Source organism: Natator depressus, chromosome 11 (assembly GCF_965152275.1).
Source record: "Natator depressus isolate rNatDep1 chromosome 11, rNatDep2.hap1, whole genome shotgun sequence".
Lineage (NCBI taxonomy): Eukaryota > Metazoa > Chordata > Testudines > Cheloniidae > Natator > Natator depressus.
In genome coordinates this window covers 11,429,890-11,449,960 of record NC_134244.1, presented here as the reverse complement: position 1 = coordinate 11,449,960, position 20,071 = coordinate 11,429,890, and the positions used below count along the sequence as shown (strand labels likewise).

The 20,071-nt window shown below is 40.8% G+C and overlaps 1 protein-coding gene across 5 annotated transcripts in view; it reads left to right on the top strand.

Moving 5' to 3' along the window:
* MYLK (myosin light chain kinase) overlaps positions 1–20,071 on the top strand; it is a 320,305-nt gene that overhangs the window by 281,744 nt on the left and 18,490 nt on the right. For all 5 annotated transcript variants that reach the window (XM_074967150.1, XM_074967152.1, XM_074967151.1 and 2 more), the window contains 5 exons: positions 1,235–1,267; positions 1,368–1,461; positions 2,855–3,058; positions 8,749–8,966; positions 14,795–14,918. In XM_074967150.1, the coding sequence (XP_074823251.1) occupies positions 1,235–1,267; positions 1,368–1,461; positions 2,855–3,058; positions 8,749–8,966; positions 14,795–14,918 (673 nt within the window). The remainder of the gene's footprint in view (positions 1–1,234; positions 1,268–1,367; positions 1,462–2,854; positions 3,059–8,748; positions 8,967–14,794; positions 14,919–20,071) is intronic.

Below are 20,071 nucleotides of genomic sequence, written 5' to 3'. Positions count from 1 at the left end.
CTTATTACTGTGTACCTTGCCCTCCTTCCTTCGCCTATCCCTACTATTTTATTACCAGGCACTGAGTCTAGCTTTAATTGTAAAGAAACTAGAATGTATTGGGGCTCTGTATAAATAGTGTAAATCCATTGGCACAAAGAGGTTAAGTCACATGGTTAGGAGTGCACAAACTCAGTGGCAGAGTCAGATAATCAGGTCCAGCTGTTTGGCGGGAGAGCTGCCTTGGTAGTTGTGAAACATTGCAACTCACTGATCCTCAGGCCACTGAGAACCAGCATAGTCCTGAGGAGCAATTTCAAGCAGAAACTTAGAGCAGCTCTAAATTTTGCTGACTCTAACACCTGCCCTCCAACCCCAACAGCCATTTTGGCTGTCACAGATTGCTGAAGCACCTCAGCTTTATGGATCCACCCCCTTTTCCTTGATCACCCCCACTGCAAAATAGAGAATGACACAGGGCCAGTTATGCTGACTCATCACCACTGGAGGATTCCCCTGCATGAGAATCTTCAGCTGACTTCAGTTGCGTTACTTTATTTGTAAGGATTTGTGCCTGCAAACAGTTGCACATTTGGAATTGAGGTTTTGTTGAAACAGTTGGGCCTAAATGACTAGGCAATTCATTTCAGATAAGCACCAATAAATGTGGGTACTTACTGAACTATCCAAAGCTCTAGGTTTGCAAAATTGGCAGGACAGCTTCAAAGAACAGCCTTTCTCAGAGGTTTTTGCTTTGTTTTTTTACACTTTCAGGTTTGGATGTGAGAGTAAGAAATGTATTTTCCCTATACACAGGCATTGTACAGTTAGGAGCTTCATGGGCTTAATAATTTTAATTGTTTTATTTTTCCCTTCCTCTGAAGCATTCTGATGGCAGCCTATTAAATAATCCAGTGGTCTGAGTCCTTACATTTTATGTGCCTCGTAGACATATAAACCAGCTGCTTTCTCTTCAAAGGATATTCTACACTGATGACAACAGAAGTGCCTGGCTTCTGCTACCAGATTTAAATTTAGTACATTGAGATTGAACAGATTTTTACTTTATATTTAGTATGCAAACCCTGTTAGCTGGCTGCCTTTTGGTCCCTAACCATCACATTAACTGTTTACCCAAAAAATCTTAATTCAAGGACTAAGATAGCCTTCTCTAAGTATATACATCCTATGCTGACAGGAGTTAATCATCTCAATTTATCTTTCTTCTCTCTCCCCCCCCCCCACTTTTTTATAGAACCTAAAGATGAAGCTGAGCTATCCGATGATGGTAAGAAGTTCATAATTTCATCAGAGCAAATGAATCTCTACATCTTTAATACATGTAGTATGATTTTTTTTTAATAACAGTTCTTAATCCTCACTTATAGAAGAGAAAGAAACAGAGGTCAACTATCGGACAGTTACTATAAATACAGAACAAAAAGTTGCGGAGTTCTACAATATTGAAGAAAGATTGGGATCGTAAGTAGACCACTAGGTTTCTTGTTTCAGCCCTTGGAATGCTGTGTTCCTAAGGCTATAAAGAGCTAGGAGGATGCATTCTTAAACGTGTATGATATGGGACGTTGCCTTCTAGCTGGGCTGCTTGTGTGCAGTAAAAAAATAGATTCTAAAGGAGTCTGGTTTTATCTCCATAAAAGCTCTTCATTCCCATTAATTGACACTTTAAAATAGGCATCACATGTGCTTCTGGTGAGGAGAATGAAGCCCATAAATGCTAGATGATTCGTTTTTTATTCTCTGCTCTGAAATCTATCTGGAAGGCAGAAACCCACTGTGCACTTACAGCTCCATTATATCCATTAGTGCTAATGAGATTAAACCCTACTCCCTGGTGGTAGGGTAGATTCTCTGTTGACAGTGGTCATAATCCCCAAAGCAAAAGCATTAATAGTATTGCTCATTAAAGGTCAACGATTAAGTTGGCTGTATGTGTCAGTACTCAGGCTTGTGGGTGTCCAAATTGTATGACAGGGCACACTTTGAGGGACTTGTTTTGCTGTTGGCAATCAAGGCCGTAAGGTTCTACCTCCGTATATTCTTCTCTGTAACAAAACTAGCCATCTCTTGTTGTGTTTTCCGCTTGTAAGGGTTATGGTTAAGGTGGAATTGTAAGTAAGCTCACATTAGCAATTGTAGCCTGAAGTAATAATGCTGGAGCCCGTGGAACAGAGGTTTTCAAACTAGGAGACATGCCCCACTGGGGGGGGCATGGAGGAACATTCGTGGGGGACGAGTGGCGATGCCAGGCGATGCAGGACCTGGGCCAGCCCCCACTTCGGGCAGGGAGAGAGCACAACCTCTGCCCTGCTGCCCTAGAAGTCCATTCTTTCTATACATGTATGTGTAACTGTAATGGATGCTAATGGGAGTAATGTGCATCAGAGGGTCAAGACTCTCTCTAATTAGGGAGCATTGGACTGCCATAGGATTTTAGATACATGAGTGTGTATAGGTGTTTAGCTTGTAGTATCAGTGTCTACAGGCACAGGTGCTTATTTTTTTTATTGTGACTGGTGATACACACCAGTCTAGCTAAGGTCAGAATTGAGCCTTCTGGGCAGATCCTCAGCTCTTTCAGATCAGCATAGCTCCCTTGACTTTAACAGAGCCACAGCCATATACACCATGTGAAGATCTCGCCTTTTGAATGTAATATTCGTCAAGATGATTTTGCAAATTAGTATGCCCAGTTCAGTCTTGAACAGCACTTGGACTAATGGTGTGATCATGTATTTTCAGTGCAAGATTTGAGTTAACCACTCTCAAAAATTTTTTAGTTAAGTTTTGTTTTTAGTCTTATTAGGCCATAAAATATTAAAACCATTTCATGGAAATAGTTATATATTTTCAGGGGGAAATTTGGACAAGTCTTTAAACTTGTTGAGAAGAAAACTGGAAAAGTTTGGGCAGGAAAATTTTTCAAAGCATATTCAGCTAAGGATAAAGAAAATATAAGGCAGGAAATCGGCATCATGAACTGTCTACATCATCCAAAACTTGTCCAGTGTGTAGATGCCTTTGAAGAAAAAGCCAACATCGTCATGGTCTTGGAAATGTGAGTATAACCCTTAAGAGCACATTTTAGTTTATTGGTACCCAGCATGTGAAGATTTCCTGATACCCTGACAGATAATTAAAGATAACTTGTCCTTTTTGTATAAAATATTATCTAGTGATGAGTGACTCTTAAAAAAGGCCAGATTTTTTGTTCTGGTCACATAAATTATCCAAATTTTATCTAAGTGTTTATCAAAGATGTTTAAGCATCTTTGGCCAAATTATTCCTAATGTATCTCCATTGATTTCAACACAATCTGGCTAAAAATTTTGTGAGCACAGTCATGAGATTTCTGTTGCATCCTGTATCTGGTTCAGTTGGTAATATTGAAGGAAGGGTACTTTTCTGGTGTTTCTTCTCTCTGCTTCCAGATGGAATGTGGAAACATAGAGGAATGTGAAAATCAAAAATAACAATTGGAGAGAAAAATTTAACCAAGTATTTCAGAATCTTCAGGTCCAGATTGGTTCTAGAAATGAGAAAAGGGTTGGGGATGAGATTGTTACTATTTATTTGGTTTGGCAATCTCTAAACATGCATTAGATAAAGTACTACCAATTCTTTATTTAAATACTGGTCAGTCATTTTTCATGGATGATGGAATGGCTGTGCAGAATAAATCAATAAATTACAGACAAGAAAGATGTGATTCAGAATGCAAACACCAAAGCCAAACTCTAACAGAATAGTTGAACTTTTATGAAAAATTCTACTCAGCACATTTATAGTCATGTGTGTTAGAGGAGCAAAAAAATGAACTACAGTATTCAACCATTGTTAGAAGGAAAAATTTTTTTTGTCAAAGGTGAGGTCCTCTGTCTGCACCCTTAAGAGAGCCTTGTGGGTCTCCTTGGCAGAGAAGATACAAAACTTGTTTATTTAACTTGTCGCAACCATCACGGTAGTACCTATAGAAAAATCTAGACAGATGATAAACAGAGACACAATTCTAAAGTGAGTTTAATGGATGCAGACAAGATCGTATAGGTCTTCCAGGCTGTCTAGCACCCAGACTGGCTCAAAACAACTTGAGCTGCCTCTAATGTCATCATGCAGGGTCTTCCTAACTCATGGCCCAGACTTAGCAATTAAAGAAGGGACTGATGATGCCTGTTTAGTTTTCCTAACTTCCACCCCACGACTCTCAAGTCCCTGCATCAAAGCTACCATCCTTCACTCCACGGACAGCTAATCAGGACCACATTCAAAGACCATCTATGCTGATTCCTGGTTGTTGAACAAAGCAATGGTGCCCCATCTTCCCACCCTCACCAGGCCTATATACACTGTTCACTTTTTGCTCCCAGCCCACACCATCACTGAAAGTGGTAGACAAGCAACATAAGAATCACAGTACAGAGCAACATGATGGTGTTATAACTATGTGATAGCTATTTAATCTATCTTGCCATCAGCCACCATAGTTAGTATGTAGATCATAGTACATATTCTTTCACTTTTGCAGAAGACAGGGCTCAGAAGGTGTCCCTGTGCTGGAACTTCTTTCAAGATGGGAATCTGTATAATACAATACAGCTTGGAATGGAATGTTCAGACTCCACAAGCAATGGGAGCATGCATGACCAAAATGACAGTTGCATAATTTATCGGTGCACCTGTTTAATGTGAACACCATATTTGTAGCAGCAGCAGCAGGAAAGAAAATCAACTCTTGATCTCTGTTGATGTTTTTCCCAAAAGGATAGGTCAATTGCTGTGGTCCAGCACAGCTGCTTCCCAGTGTGGTGCGTAAAAAGGGAAAGAAAGGAAATTTTATTGCTGGCTTGATCTTCCTAGCAAAATACAGATTGCTTTAAGCAAAGAGACTGTACCTCTACTTGTCTTAGTTACTGCATGTTCAGACTATGTGAAAGCTATTGTTTGCACAAGCATATTTCAGAGATTGAATCCTTGTTATGCAACATTGGTGCTTAAATATAAGATGGTGCATTTATTTTTGGATTTAAAACTTGAGCAAGTTAGTGATGGTTGGAGGAGAAAAAGTCCGACTTAGTTTGGAATTGGGAGCTGGCAGGCCTCATGGAAAACAGAGGCAAATGTATAAAGGGTTCTGGATAGCCTGTGTCTCTACACACCATTAATTTTCCCCTCCACCAAACCACCCGCTATTTTAAAAGATAAGCTGCATTTAAATACCACAGAGTTTAGTTATTGTAGTCTGTGTTTAGGCATGATTTTAGGTTTTAAGCTAGTTTATTATTTTGCACATCAGAGTTTACAAGCCAGAGTTTTAGAAGATCTCAACAGCCAAGCAGTTCCTATTGTTCTCATTGGGGTATAAAAATGTAGCCAGATTTTCAAAAGGGCTCATCTCCCATTGGTCCACTCCAACGAAGTGGCCAGATTTTCAATAGTGCTCAGCATTTAGCAGCTCCCATTGTTCTCTATAGGAGCTGCTACATATTGAACACTTTTGGAACCTTAATTGCAATGGCTTGATGGGAGATGACCTACAAGCACACAAAGGTCCATTGCCGGTCCCAGAGTCTCATTCCAGGCAATTTTCCTCAGCCCACCCTTGGCTACTGCTGCCAGGGGATTTTCCACTTTGCTTCTCTATCACTCCTCCATCAGAGCATCCTGCAGGATTCTTCCTTGCCCGTTTTGCTGAGTACCACCTCCCAGCACTTTCTCCCTGGAGACCCTTTTTCCCCAGCAGGTTCCTACTGCTGCCTCTCCCAGGGGACTCCCGGCTACTCCTGATCCCTCTTGCTTACTGAAAACCTGAATCTTCATAGCCCCAGGTGCTGCCATGACCTCTTAATTGGCCAAACTGGGAGCACCTGTTCTACCACAGGGGCGCTGGACCTGTTTCATTTCAAGGGGTCACCCTGTGACATGAGCTCTTCTAAAAAAAATCTGATCAAGTGTAGGGCCAAATTCTGTTTTTGTATGCCATTCCCATTGATATTGTACATCCAAGAAGATAGTTTGTTTCTATATGAATATGATTGAAGACTGAAAGCCATTTACATTGAATTTAGAAATAATAGTGACAATCTGACCCACTTGCCATACAGCCAGAATCCAGCCACTTGAAACCAACCAGACTGGAAGAACTTACCGTGTGTGTGTGTGTCTTGTGTTTGCAGAGATTTTATATATTAGGTCTCTGAGTCGATCCCCCAAAATTACAGTGCAGGATTGTTCCCTATAATAAAATATCTAGTGCTTTGTACCCTCTTGTTTTACATGTCTCCAAAGATTTCCATTAGAAGCTTTGTCCATTATCTTATCCTCACTACCAGGAGGATTGGTTTTTCCTGATATTCAGCCTAAATTTTTCCTTTTAATTTCATCCCAAAGTGTCTGGTTATTTCCCTTTGTACCATGCTGAATAATTCCTATCTCTCCTTGGTGTATACCCTATGCAAATAATTTGGGTGGTTTAAACCTCCATAGTTACCATCGCTTTCCTTAGCCAAGATATAGCTATTATGTTCTTTTGATTGGTTCTCATAAATCAATTCCTCCAGCTCCTTAAATCATTTTGGTTGCTTTTCTCTGAAAACCCTCCAATTTGTCAACAGTTTGTTACCTGGCTTGGAGATCCAGTGACAAGCAAATCTCAGGCAATTTGATTTCCAATATAGAAGTAATCCTGTCTCTGTAGACATTCCAGAGCCCTGTGAATTGCTGTGAAAATTGAGGAGTAAGTGCCTTCAGATTCTTTCACTTGCCCCATAAAGCAAATTTATGTTTGCATAGACTGTAATAATCCTGAGATTATTAAAGTGCAAATGAATCCCCATTCATTTGGTATGAATGAATTGTCACAAATCAGCAAGCCTATGCATTTGGCTTGGGTATATGTCAAAATGTAGTGAATATAAGATTTCACACAAGGAAGGTCCAAAATAGATTCTTTAAATGACCATAGTGTCTCTCTGGGCACAATCTTAAAATAACAGGTGGCTAAAGACTGCAATTGCTGTGAGATACATCCAGAAGAATATGCTTCTCGAAAGCCTGAGCCAAAGCCTATTGAAATCAATGGAAAGACTCCCACTGGCTTGATCAGCCCTTGGATGACTATACTATTGTTCTAACTGCATGAAGAAAAAACATATTCCCTCTGCCAGTGCATGGTACCTGAGTTACACCTGATCAATCCACCACCTCAAAGAACCTTTAAAAACACATCCAGAAAAAGAAACAACTCTGCTTTTCTAATATAATATAAACTGCAGGAAATAAATGAAACACCAAGAATCTAGGAAATGCAAGCACAGTTTATCTTAATGACATTATCAGAATAGCCAGAGGAATGAGGGCCGAGAACAGCATGCACGTACATCGACATGTAACATGCCTAAAAGGATATACTAGAGATAATGGCATAGACTCTGCAAAGGCAGAGCCAAGAAGAATGGCATTTATAGTACAAAAAAAGAATTGTTCAGATTAGTCATTAGGTCTGTTTTAAGCAGTCACTGAAGTATATTTCACTTGAAGGTTTTTGTCCTTTCTTTTTAATTTATAAGGTCCTTTATTGGGAATCCTCTTTTAACTCAAATAACATGGTTGTCTCTGACAAGAAGCTGCCTGCGTTCTCCTCTGCATTTCTTGTAAAGTACAAGGATTATATTTATTTTGGAACTGCAAAGTGCTCAAAGCACATACTTTCTGAGAACAGATGCTTTCATAAACATCTCTGCACTGGTTGCTAACATATTGAACTCATAAACTATTAGAACCAAGAAACTTCAATTTCAGATATGTTTATCTGAAACTGTAGCCATTGTTTTAGCCTTACATAGTAATCCATGTAATTATTTGAGTTTGTCAAGCATATGCTGTCCTTATTGTTTCCACGTTTAATTCTCCAATACCTTTTAGTAGAAAACTGCAGTAGCTACTCTAATTATATATTTTCTGAAACCTTATAGTTAAAGCAACAAAAGGAGTACAGAGCTCCAGATGTTTCTATTTCAATTTAATACATGAGGGACATAGAATTTCTTACCATGTATCTGACAATTTATAAACATTGAAAAGCTGCTTTTCAATTATGTTTTCCTTCTGTAACTGAAATGTGCAATTACATTTGGCAGTGTGTGTAAATGTTGCCAAATATTAAGCCATATAAAGAGTTTGCCATATTTCATTTAGAAGAGATTTACAAGTGCCAGGGTGCTTTTTCACCATTCCCTCCCTTGTTCATGTGTCACCCACAGCATAAATACAAAGTATGTCCCATCTTTGGACATTAGTCAAAGAACAAGTTGAGTAATTTACTAAGTATCAAAAACAACTAATATTTTGTTTGTTTGATCCAAGGGGATCACAAGCAGATGTCAGAGTGTCACAACCACCTTGTCCTTCTGTTATTGCTAAATGCAAGGGGGGCTGGGGGTGTCCCAGCTAAGATCCTGTCTACATGGGCTGGGACTGGTAACGAAAACGGGGTCTCAGTATGGAAAAGGTTGAGATCCACTGATCTATATCATGGCACAATGACAGCTAAAAAGTGGTGTCTATGAATATCTCCATTACCACACAAAAGCTGTGCCTTGAAATACCTTCAAAACCCTTTAGGAACTGCTAGCAATGTGAACTATCTCTGTTTGTATAATGGAAGTGTCCAGTTTACCAATAAGTAAACATATTTTTAAATAATCCAATAATCTCCCTCCCCCACCCCTTTTTTGTTTTTTTTGTTTCAGTGTTTCTGGAGGAGAACTCTTTGAACGAATCATCGATGAGGACTTTGAACTGACAGAGAGAGAGTGTATTAAATACATGAGGCAGATATCGGAAGGAGTTCAGTACATCCATAAGCAGGGCATTGTCCATTTGGACTTGAAGCCGGAAAACATTATGTGTGTCAACAAGACTGGGGCAAGAATCAAACTCATTGACTTTGGACTTGCAAGAAGATTAGGTAATAAATCTATTAACTTTGTTATGTTCAAATGACAAATTGTGTGCGGCAGGAACAGTTCTATCATATTTATTGTTATGCTCTTTCACACATAAAGAGCAAATGGATACTTTCAATTTTAATCTTCTTATTTTAGAGTAACATATTAAAACCAAGAAAGAACAAAAGTAAGACATCTATAAGAGAGCACATAGTGTATGTCTGTTCTCTGAGACAGTCTGCACTGGCCTGAATACAAAATGGCAGTCCGTCTCTATAGATGGCAGTGCCGATGTAGATCAAAAGGTGAAATACACAAAAGTCAGAACAGTTGTAGAGATAAATCACCACATTTACCCAAAATAATTTTGAAACACTAGTTCCTTATACTTGAAATAAAACATAAAATCAAGGTCCTGATCATTTGTAGTCATTTAAAAAAAACAGTGTCATGAGATCTTTAAGAATAGGACTTGTTCTGGGAAATTTCTAGCTTGGGTAATTACATTTTACTTACATTTCCACTTCACTTTGTGTTAGTTAAAGTATTCTTCACTTCATGTCCTAAACTCTTGTGTATTGTTGTACATACTAAACAGTTGAAGTAGGGTTGCCAACTTTCTGATTGCAGAAAACCAAACGTTCTTACACCACCTCCTGCCCTGCCCCTGCCCCTGCCTCACACCTTCTCCAAGGCCCTGATCCCACTCACTCCATCCCCCCTCCCTCCCTCGCTTGCTCTCCCCCACCCTCACTCATTTTCACCAGGCTGTGGCAGGGGGTGGGGTGTGGGAGGGGTGAGGATTCCAGCTGAGGGTGCAGGCTCTGGGGTAGGGCTGGGGATGAGAGGATTGTGGTGCAGGAAGGGGCTCGGGACGGGGCATTAGGGTGCAGGGGAGGGGAAAGGGCTCCAGCTGGGGATGGGGCCTCTGGGATAGGGCTGGGGATGAGGGATTTGGGGTGCAAGAGGGTGCCCCAGGCTGGGGGATGGAGCCGAGGGGTTTGGAATGTGGGAGGGGGCTTTGGGCTGGGGTAGAGCGTTGGGGTGCGGACAGGGGCTCAGGGCTGGGGCAGGGGGTTGGGGTGCGTGTGGGGGTTTGGGGTGTAGGCTCCGGTCAGGCGGTGCTTACCTCAGACGGCTCCCAGAAGCAGATGGCATGTCTGGCTCCTAGGCGGAGGAACCAGGGGGCTCTGTGGGCTGCCTGCACTTGCAGGCACAACCACTGCAGCTCCCGTTGGCCATGGCTCCCAGCCAATGGGAGCTGCAGAGCCAGCACTCGGGGAGGGGGCAGCACGTGGAACATCCCTGATTGCCCCTGTGCCTAAGGGCTGCACGGACATGCCGGCCGCATCCGGGAGCTGCGCGGAGCCTGGGCAGGCAGGGAGCCTGCCTTAGCCCCACTGCGCCGCTGACCAGACGTTTAATGGCTCGGTCAGTGGTGCTGACCTGAGCCACCAGGGTCCCTTTTCGACCAGGCGTTCCAATTGAAAACCGGACACCTGTCAACTCTATGTTGAAGAGGCACTTCTATCACAATCCCCTTTTTTGAACTATTCATAACTTCCTCAAAATTCTTTTTGGACTGAAAGTTCCCATGTATGGTGTCATTCCAAAGTGGAATCATTTGGATGGCTACTTGCCTTCATGCTCTTTGGTGGCCTCATTGCTAGTTCCATTAACGAGCCTCATATATGCTGGGAAGCCATACAGCAAATAGGTCTGCTAACTGAACATCAAGTACTCTTTTTATACAGTGAGTTTCTATTTTTATCTTATACTTTGCATCAGAAGGAAAATCATTCCACGTATTAAACTAGGTACGGGCAGATTATGAACTTGCTACTCAGGTTTGGGGAGCAGTTATTCATGTAACTAATCCAATTGACTTCCTTGGGGGCAATTTATGGGAATTACTGCTCACCAGTATAAGTAATGGGTTCACAATGGGGCCCATAGTTGTGTGCTCCCCCTTTTAAATAAAATGACACATGATTCCTTTACAAAAAAACAAAACAAGTGATTAGTGTGCAAGTAATGTTTGGAATTATTGTATTCTGCCTTTAATAGTACATCTCTGTATCCATCCTTCCCTTTCCTTTCTGTCTTAAGTCACAGAGTAGTGCAAACATAATAAGAATTCTTAACAAAAAGAATGTATTAATCTAATTAGGAATGAACAAGTATGCCTTCCAGGTTTAAGGTGTGGCTATGCTCTGAAAAGAGACTATGTGAAAGTGGTTGAATAGAAAGGTACCAATCTGCTTACTTTACTCACTGAAATAAAAATTGACCAGCAGTTAGCACTGCTATCTATCTGTTAGCACTATAGAGTAAACAAAGTTCTGGGATGGTGAGCTGGGTTTTGTTCTGGTTCAAGAATCATCAGCAGAAATGTTAATGAAGTTCCAATACTGAAGTCTTTGTTGGTGAAGTGAGAGAGACTCCAACTTGACTGTCAGATTCCAATTAGCAGCTAGGAAACCCATTTACTTGTGAAGTCAGCAGATTTGATCATTGAGAAACAATAAACATGGAACCCCCGAATGGCATTTTTACAGTAACTTTTCCAGGTAGCTTTCACTTTCAGATCACAATTAGTTTAACCCAAGATTACCAAAAGAGAGACTGGATTCCCTCTTCTCAATGTGGTGTTCATGTAAATAGTTTTTGGATTTTTGGAAATTTCATTCACTGTGTATTTTGCACAGTGTGATGCAAAAACGTGAATTGCTGCAATCATGTCACATAGACCACATTTGCAATTATGCTACATTTTTCTCAGTCATAGAAGGATGGTAGCCATGGACACCAGAATTTATCTTGATTTCATAAAACGTAGATTAATTTGTGCATGCTCTTGCTTGCAAAGTGGCATTATGAGCATTTGCCTTTTTTCTCATCTGTGAACCAAACTCACCTCTGATGTTAATCCATGGCTGAACTGTGAGCAATTTTGTCCAAATTCACGATGTGGCATATGTAGCAGTTCCCACAAAGAGAGACTACCATACTAAACAGGCCACATGAAGGAAAATAGTGCTTTACTGATCAGTAAGACTTTCACAACATTCAACTCAGTCTTTTTCCAGTAAAAGGAAAACATTTTTTATTAGCAACAGCTTTAAGCCATTCAAGGTTGTTTTGTTACATGGTTTTGTTTAGTTCATTCTTCTTTGCAATTGCCTACTTTGACAGATTGTGAGCATTCTAATGCACCTATTTATGATTATGTTGGAACACCCACTGACTTTAATCGAAGGGGGGTTAGGACCCTTGTTAGAACTGCAATCTATTATTCTAATCCGGCAGACTTTACTCAATCAAAAGCCCTCATAAAGAGAATGGAAGTGGAGACTGCATCGATTTGCAATATAATATTATAACTTTCTTTTTAATTGTTTTCTAACCAGTAAAAATGTAGTGCATCTTAGCTTTCAGTACTTTGAGCTAACTTAAATTAGTTAAAACCAGTAATCCTTCCACAGTCATTTTATGCGGATAATTAGTTCTCTTATTCTATTGTCAGGAAATACCAAAGACGTAGTGGGATATTTTCCTAACCTTTTTTGGTGTTCTTAGAAGCTCATGTAAAAAATTTGTTCAAGATAAACTTTGTGGGTTCATAGGATGTGTGTGTGTGTGTGTATGTGTGTGTGTGCGCTACGGCATTGTTTTTTGAAAATCATTTAGTTATGCACAATGCAGAAAAAAAGGCCAGTTTCCAACTAATTCTTCAGCATTAGATCTCACTTAAATGGTGGCCGAAGCCAGGGTTCTTCCTATGTACCAAGCTTGTAAAAAATTGGCCCTCTGTGCAAAATGTACGTGGCTTTTCAGTCACTAGAAACTGACATCCTTTGCACTGGATAGCCCTGGAGGTCTCTGTTACTGCAAGGTTTCCTGAATTAGCTTGCTATCACCATTTATGAGAAGAGGAAGAAAGGATTTTGTAGTGTGTAAAATGACAAGATGAGGGGAATGTGAGTGAATTCACCATGGTAGTGCCCAGTGTATACTTGCAGGAGAAAAGGATGGTTAGTGATTAGCACAAAACTGATTCTGTCACAGGCTTACTGTGTGAACCTTGGGTAGATGACTTAACTTCTCTGTGCTTTGGAGGTTCCTGATCTATAAAATGCGGATACTAATGCTTCAAAGGGGTGTTGAAAGGTTGTATGATTAGAGTTTGTAAACTGCTTTGAGATCTTTGGATGGAAGGAACTGTAGAAGGTCAAATTAATTATAATTTCTTAACCATATGAACTGATGATCATGCAGGAATGATAGTAAAATGTGGTTAATTGTGTCTACCAGCTGGTTCTGGCAAATAAATATATTCTGTATTAGCGCTTTGTTCTGACGGTCAAGTAAGTCCAGTTGTAGTCTAGTAAACGATTAACATGCTGATAATTTTTTAAGTTTTTGTTTTAATTGCTATAAGGGTGCAATGTTTTGTAACCATGATTATTTTAACATTAATGGACTGGAGTCTATTACATCTTTTTCCCCTCCAATCCCTTGTCTGTCTTTCTATTGAGATTGTAATCTCTTGAGGCAGGGACAGTCTCTCCTTCTGTATTTGTACAGTACCTAGCATTATGGGGTCCCGACCTAGGTGTTACATTCATACAATTAATAAATAATAATAACTATAGTAGGGCAGCAGACCTCATTTGCACCAAGCACTGATTGCCCAGGTTATCTTGGAGTCTGAACAAGAGCTGGTTTCCCAAACTAAATCCATTTGCTCCAGTATAGCCAGTAAACATAATTTCTTGGTCCTTTGTGCCCACTTGCACTTGATCATTTCCTTTTTCCATTCCTGGACATCCTTATTCCCTGCCCACTTTCTTCTTGTTGGTTGCCTCCCCACTTGCACTCTTGCTTCTTTCCTATTCTTCCTTCTCCAGGTGTTTGGAATGGACATGGGCTAAAATGGGCACATTTGGATTTCCTAATAATTCCATACTAAATGGCTTGCATGGTGTTTCACACCCTTCTCTAGAAATGTTATCTGAAACTGGACATATGTGTAATACAAATAGTGGCGCGGTTGTTGCTTTTGCTGGCAATATGGCACATGTTCGCTTCTACTCTGTATAGGTTTTGTTCCATGCTCATCGCTGCAGTATCTGAGCACCTTCCAGTAAGGCATTAAGCAACCTAACATCTGTCATGTGTGGTGCTTTTTTCCCCCTCTCTTTCTCATTCTCTACCTGGGCATCTTTCAAATTTAAACAAGCACCAGTGGTAAGGCACTGATTTTTCTCTACTGTTTTCACTTAATGAAATATTTTTGGATGCCAACAATTTTTTTTGTTCTACATTTATTACTGTTTCACTTTGCTTTGCATTGCAGGTTGCCAAGGCTTTGATAAGGGCAATGAAAAGTCCTCCAGTTCTAATCTAGCATCTGTATTCTTTGCTGGACATGCTCTTGTGGAGCTATCTAAGCAGAGATGGGCCCAGCTACCCACAAACTTTTTGGGAAAGTCAGATCTGAATCCAAACATCACAAGCTGGGCCCATCTCATATCTTCCCAGTGTGTGCTGGTAACCCTGTGTATGTCTTATTTAGAATGCAGATTCTTCAGGGGAGGAACTCTTTATTGTGTGTCTTGTGCAGTGCTGACTGCATTTGTGGTGCTTAGCACAGAAGAATTATTATTTGTTATTCATTCATGAGCACAGGAAGACATGAGCTGGCCAAGCTAGTAGCAGCTCAGTCAATTATTTACCTTTTTGGTGAGGGAGTTTAATAACTAACCTATAAAAGTGAGTGCAAACTGTTAATTGTACTTTCAAAAAATATACAACCGTTAATGTTTTCCTCTTTTTTTCTTCACAGAAAGTACAGGTTCTCTGAAAGTTCTCTTTGGGACACCTGAGTTTGTGGCTCCAGAAGTTATAAACTATGAACCTATTGGATATGCCACAGATATGTGGAGTATAGGAGTTATCTGCTACATCTTGTGAGTACTCTTGCTAGTCTTGGGCCAAATCCTGGGAGCTTCTGAGCATGCTCAACTCCCAGGGACTGCAGAGGTTCAGGATTTGAGCTCTTATGTTTTGTAATCATGAACTACAGGATGATCAATGAACACTAACATGGCCCCAGTCAGACATGTGTTTTCTGAAGAATCCCAGTGATAAATTTCAGGATTGGAGCCTTCATGAGTTTAGCCATCTACAATTTCACTTTTCATTGTGGGGTTTCAGAAAATACAGCTTGTTGAAAGAATGTTAAGTTAACATAAGTCAGCAGCAGTCCATGCTCACTTAAAAAGACATTGTCAAAATGTCTTTCGTATGGTCCTTAAATATTTATCCTTCCCTGCTGCTTAAAAGGATCACCTTTGTGTCTTGAAATCTAAATCTGTTTCCTTGCATGTATCTTGACTTGTTATTGAAGGGTTGCTTGTGAATCCCTGGGTTGCCGCCATTGACGTTACTTATCTTAGAAATCAGAGCACTGAAACATTTATGGTAGAAAAAGAATATAGGTGAATTATATGTATTTAGCAAATATACACCAATAAAAATGACCAGTTACATTCTGAGTTTCTCCAATCCTGACTATATCCTTTGAAAATCTTTAAGATGAACTAACAAATCCCAGGGATGCTGTACCAGTTTTAAAAAGATTTTTAGTGCACTATTTTACATCTATCACTGGATAAACTAACTAATTTTTATAAACAGTTTGTATCAACCTAATGCAAATATGAGGTTGGTTACAGTTTCTGCTTAGATGGTCTTTTTATGTAGGTGATGGATTATATACACGCACGATCTTCCAGCAGATATTTCTAGAAGAGTACATAGGTGAACAGGGTTTTCATTCTTGCATGTGAAGAGCAATAAAAATGATCTGACTCCAGCTTTGACGTGTTCAAATGTGATGTTATATAACAGATCAATATAATAATTCAGTTGGGAACAGCTTCTTTCTCATCACAGTATCACACTCTAATTTAAGTCCATTTATTTATGATTCTGTAACAGGATTGTTCTGTATTCTTGAAACTTCCCACTTTAGTAGCAGGGAAAGGGTTTAGTGGGTTCTTCCTGATCCGCCCACTCACTGAGACAGGTGACCCATTATCCCATCTAGTTATAAGGGAGGTAGGAGTGGTTTTCTAGTGGGAATGGATCTAGGGTGTTGGCTGAGCAGTCCTAAACCAGGAACCCGAGGGGCAGCCATGTCTGCGGAAGAAGGTTTGAGCAGAACTTTATCTTATTGTTAATTTGGTGTTAACGCCAAAGTGCAGGGAGTGTATGACTCTGCACATTGTGTAGACTTTGCTTTAGAGTACTATATGAAAGGCAAATGCTCACAGGGTCCTTTCATTTCTTTTCTCAAATCTTATCTGCCTTTTAAGAAAATGATATTATTAGACTTTAAAATAAAAAAGAAGAATGCCTTGGTCAGATATTCGAGGGCAAGGTGTGTGAGGAAATGTCTTTTATTGGACCAGAGAGACAAGTTTTCCAGCTTACACAGAGCTCTTCTTCAGGTCTGGGAAACTAACTCAGAGTATCACTGCTAAATACACGGTGAAGCTTAGGTAGTTAACACATTTCAAAGTGTCATTCACAGTGAAGTGGCCATTAACACCTCTCCAGTCAAAAGAAGGAAAGGAAAGGGGCAGGGGGCATATGGAGAGCAGTTGGCGGGTGGTGGGGGGGTTGTTAATGAGTTACAGATTGTTGTAATAAACTTATTAAACTCTCTCTGGAACATGCCCACTTCAGCATCAACTTTCTGGACATCATGATCAGATTCAAAAATGGAACCCTACAGGCAACTATATATTTGAAACCCATTGCTCACTACCTTCATATATCCAGTAACCACCCCAAACACACCAAGAAATCTGTTATAGACCGCTACATGCTCAGATACCACAAAATATGTTCCGAGGAGAAAGTCCAGGATATACACATGAAAACACTCAACATCGCCTTCACCAAACAAGGACACTCCAGAGAAGCAGATCACATCATGGAATGGGCCACCCAGATACCCCAAGAGAACCTGCTTCAATACAGAAATAAAACCCCCTCCACCCTCACATCCCTAGTTGTCACCTACCACACCACACTGGAACCCATATAGGGTATCATCAAACAACTACAACTCACACTCGATGGGGACCTCCATCTTGAAAGAAATCTTTCCTGAACTCCCTCTTCTGGCCTTCAAACAACCCCCAACCTCTCCAAGTTCATCAGCAGAAGTAAGCTCCCCACAGACCAGACACACCAACTCAAAGCGGCACCAGAGCCTGACAGAACAACAGGTGCAAAACCTGCAGAATCTCTCCACTGGTGTAATGATCCAACCCTGCCCACAACCCACCTTTCAGGAGCCATGGGTCCTATACATGCCTATCTCAACATGTGGTGTACCTCATCCAGTGCACTAAATGCCCCAATAACAACTATGTGGGTGAAACCAGACAATCACTACACTCTCAAATGAACTCACAGAGGAAGATGATAAAAGACAAAAACACGACATCACCCATGGATGAACACTTTTCACAAAGTGATCACTCTGTATCTGACCTATCAGTCCTCATCCTCAAAGGAAAGCTGCACAGCCCTTTCAGAAGAGAAGCCTGGGAGCTTAAATTCGTAACTTTGCTAGACACTAAAAATCATGGACTGAAAAGAGAGACTGGATTTATGATTTATTACAACAATCTGTAACCCACTAACGACCCCACCCCAGCTGCTTCTCCACACCCTACCCTACCCCACCCCACCTGTCCCTTCCTTTCCCCTCTGTGACTGGAGGGATGTTTTCAGGCCACTTCACCTTGAATGGTCCCTGGAAATATGTATTAACTATTTAGGCTAAACTATCTGTTCCACCAAAAGCACACCCGAGTGACATAAGTTTCACCAGCATAAGTGGTTGTGTGCATAGTGGTATGTTGGCAGGAGAGCTTCTCCTTCCGACACAGCTACTGCTGCTCGTGGAGGTGGCTTTATGATGTTGACAGGTGAGCTCTCTCCCATCGGCATAGAATGGCTACACAAGCGGTCTTGCAGCGGCACAGCTGCATCAGTACAGTTGTGCCCCTGGAAGCTTGCTAGTGCAGACGTGCCCTAAGTCAGTTTCCCAGACCTGAAGAAGAGCTCTGTGTAAGCTCGAAAGCTCGTCTCTCTCACCAGCAGAAGTTGGTCCAGTAAAAGATATTACTTCACCCTTCTTGTCTCCCTAATATCTTGGGGCCAACATGGCTACAATAGCACTGCATACGTTAGTCAGATATGACATACGTTCCCTCATAACTGTTTGTTCTTCATTTTAGGGTGTGGTGGGGGGTTTTTTGGTTTTGGTTTCTCCACACTCTTCATATAGGTTCCCATGCAAACCATTCTCATGTTTGCAACATCCCAGAGACACGTTTTTAGAATTTTGCCTCTCTTTGGAAGTTCAGTCGTCTAGATTAACCTATAGTTTCATGGGTTTTTGTTCTGCTTAAAGAATAAAGCTCTGTTTGCATCAGATGATCTGGCAACTTGGTTAATTTCCTGAAATATTTCATAGGATTTATCACACGTCTGCCCTAAACTCCTTTAAACTTTAGGAAAAAAATTGTCTTGATGTTCCACAGACACAGGGAAGATCTTTGCCTCACTGTTACATAATTAGAGTCACAAGCAGTTTGATGCAGCAGCCAGTGGCAGATGTATTTTCACCATGTTGGAAGTATAAAATCAGAGAAGTTAGAGTGGGAAAGGACACACTGGGTCCTCACCTGGAATTGCCGTGCCCATTCCAGTCTGCCAGACTCCCACCCTCTCTTCACTTCCTTCAAGACCAATTCTTCTTCAAGGCCCACTAATGCTAAACATGTCAGCAATGTACTGTCACAGCCCCATTACAAAACACACCCAACCAAAAGAAAGACAAGGAGCACAGTTTCCCACTGTGGCTTTGCTATTGTGCCCAATGTTATCTGTTTAGATTATAAACTCCTTAAGGAAGGGACTGTGTCTTCCTTAATGTCTTGTATAGAGCTGGGTGCAGTTGGAACTCAGCCAAGAGTATGTAATAATAATCAGTTAATCTCTCTCTGCCAGTGCAGGACTTTTCTCTGCAGTAGAATAAATTGGTGATATACAACCTCAAGGTTGCAATGCAGAGCCTCACTACCTCAAAAGCCTTTGGCACAATCCCTCTTGTAGTTTCTGGGTATGTCAGCTGAAGTGCAGAAGCTGCACTGTCATTGGGAATGGTGCACCCAGCTTCCCCACAGCATACTTAATTCCAGGAGCATGTGCAGAGATGTGGGCGATCGTACCACAGTTCTGCTTCCTCCCCATGCCTTTTGGGCCAATCTGTGGCCTTGACGATATGGATGAAGCAGTTCTTGTGCTCTCCAGAACACAAGGACTCTGACCAGCCCAGCTTTTTTCATGGGGCACACAAAGGGGGAGAACTCCTTATTTCTTCCATCCAATCCAGCACCAACACCAAGGATGCTCTGTCACAGTCTGATTTCCAGTGCGATATCGACTTCACTTTTAAATGTCTCAAGCAAAGGGGTTTCTACCATTTACTTGGCTGCTGGGGTGCTGAAGCGACTGCCTTTCATGTTGACCAATACTATCTCATTGCTTCCTTGTATTCTTCTGCCTGCCTATCTGTTTCTTGTCTTACATTTAGATTGTAAACTCTTTGGGGGCAGAGACTGTCTCTTTCTTCTGTATTTGTACAGCGCCTAGCACAAGGGGGGCCTCTTCTATGACTGAAGCTCTTAGGTAGTACTACAATAGAAATAAATTAATAAAATTATTCCATTGTCTGATAGATCTTGCTGTTGGGAAGTTTTTCTGGACATTCATCGCCTATATTTTTCCTTAATTTCCTACCATTCTTGTTGCATATTCTGTATTAATACCCCCAACACAATTTCTCTCCTTCCTTTGTGTGAACAGCTGCCATGTAACACTGATTGTGCTTGGCACTTATATAGCACAGGCCTCCAGTTAATTTTTATTTTTCCATGCTATTCATGTTCAGTCCTTCTTAATCATCCCAAATAAATCATTCACTACATTCACTGCATAATTGTTTTTTGTTCTTTACATTTCCTCCATTGTATCC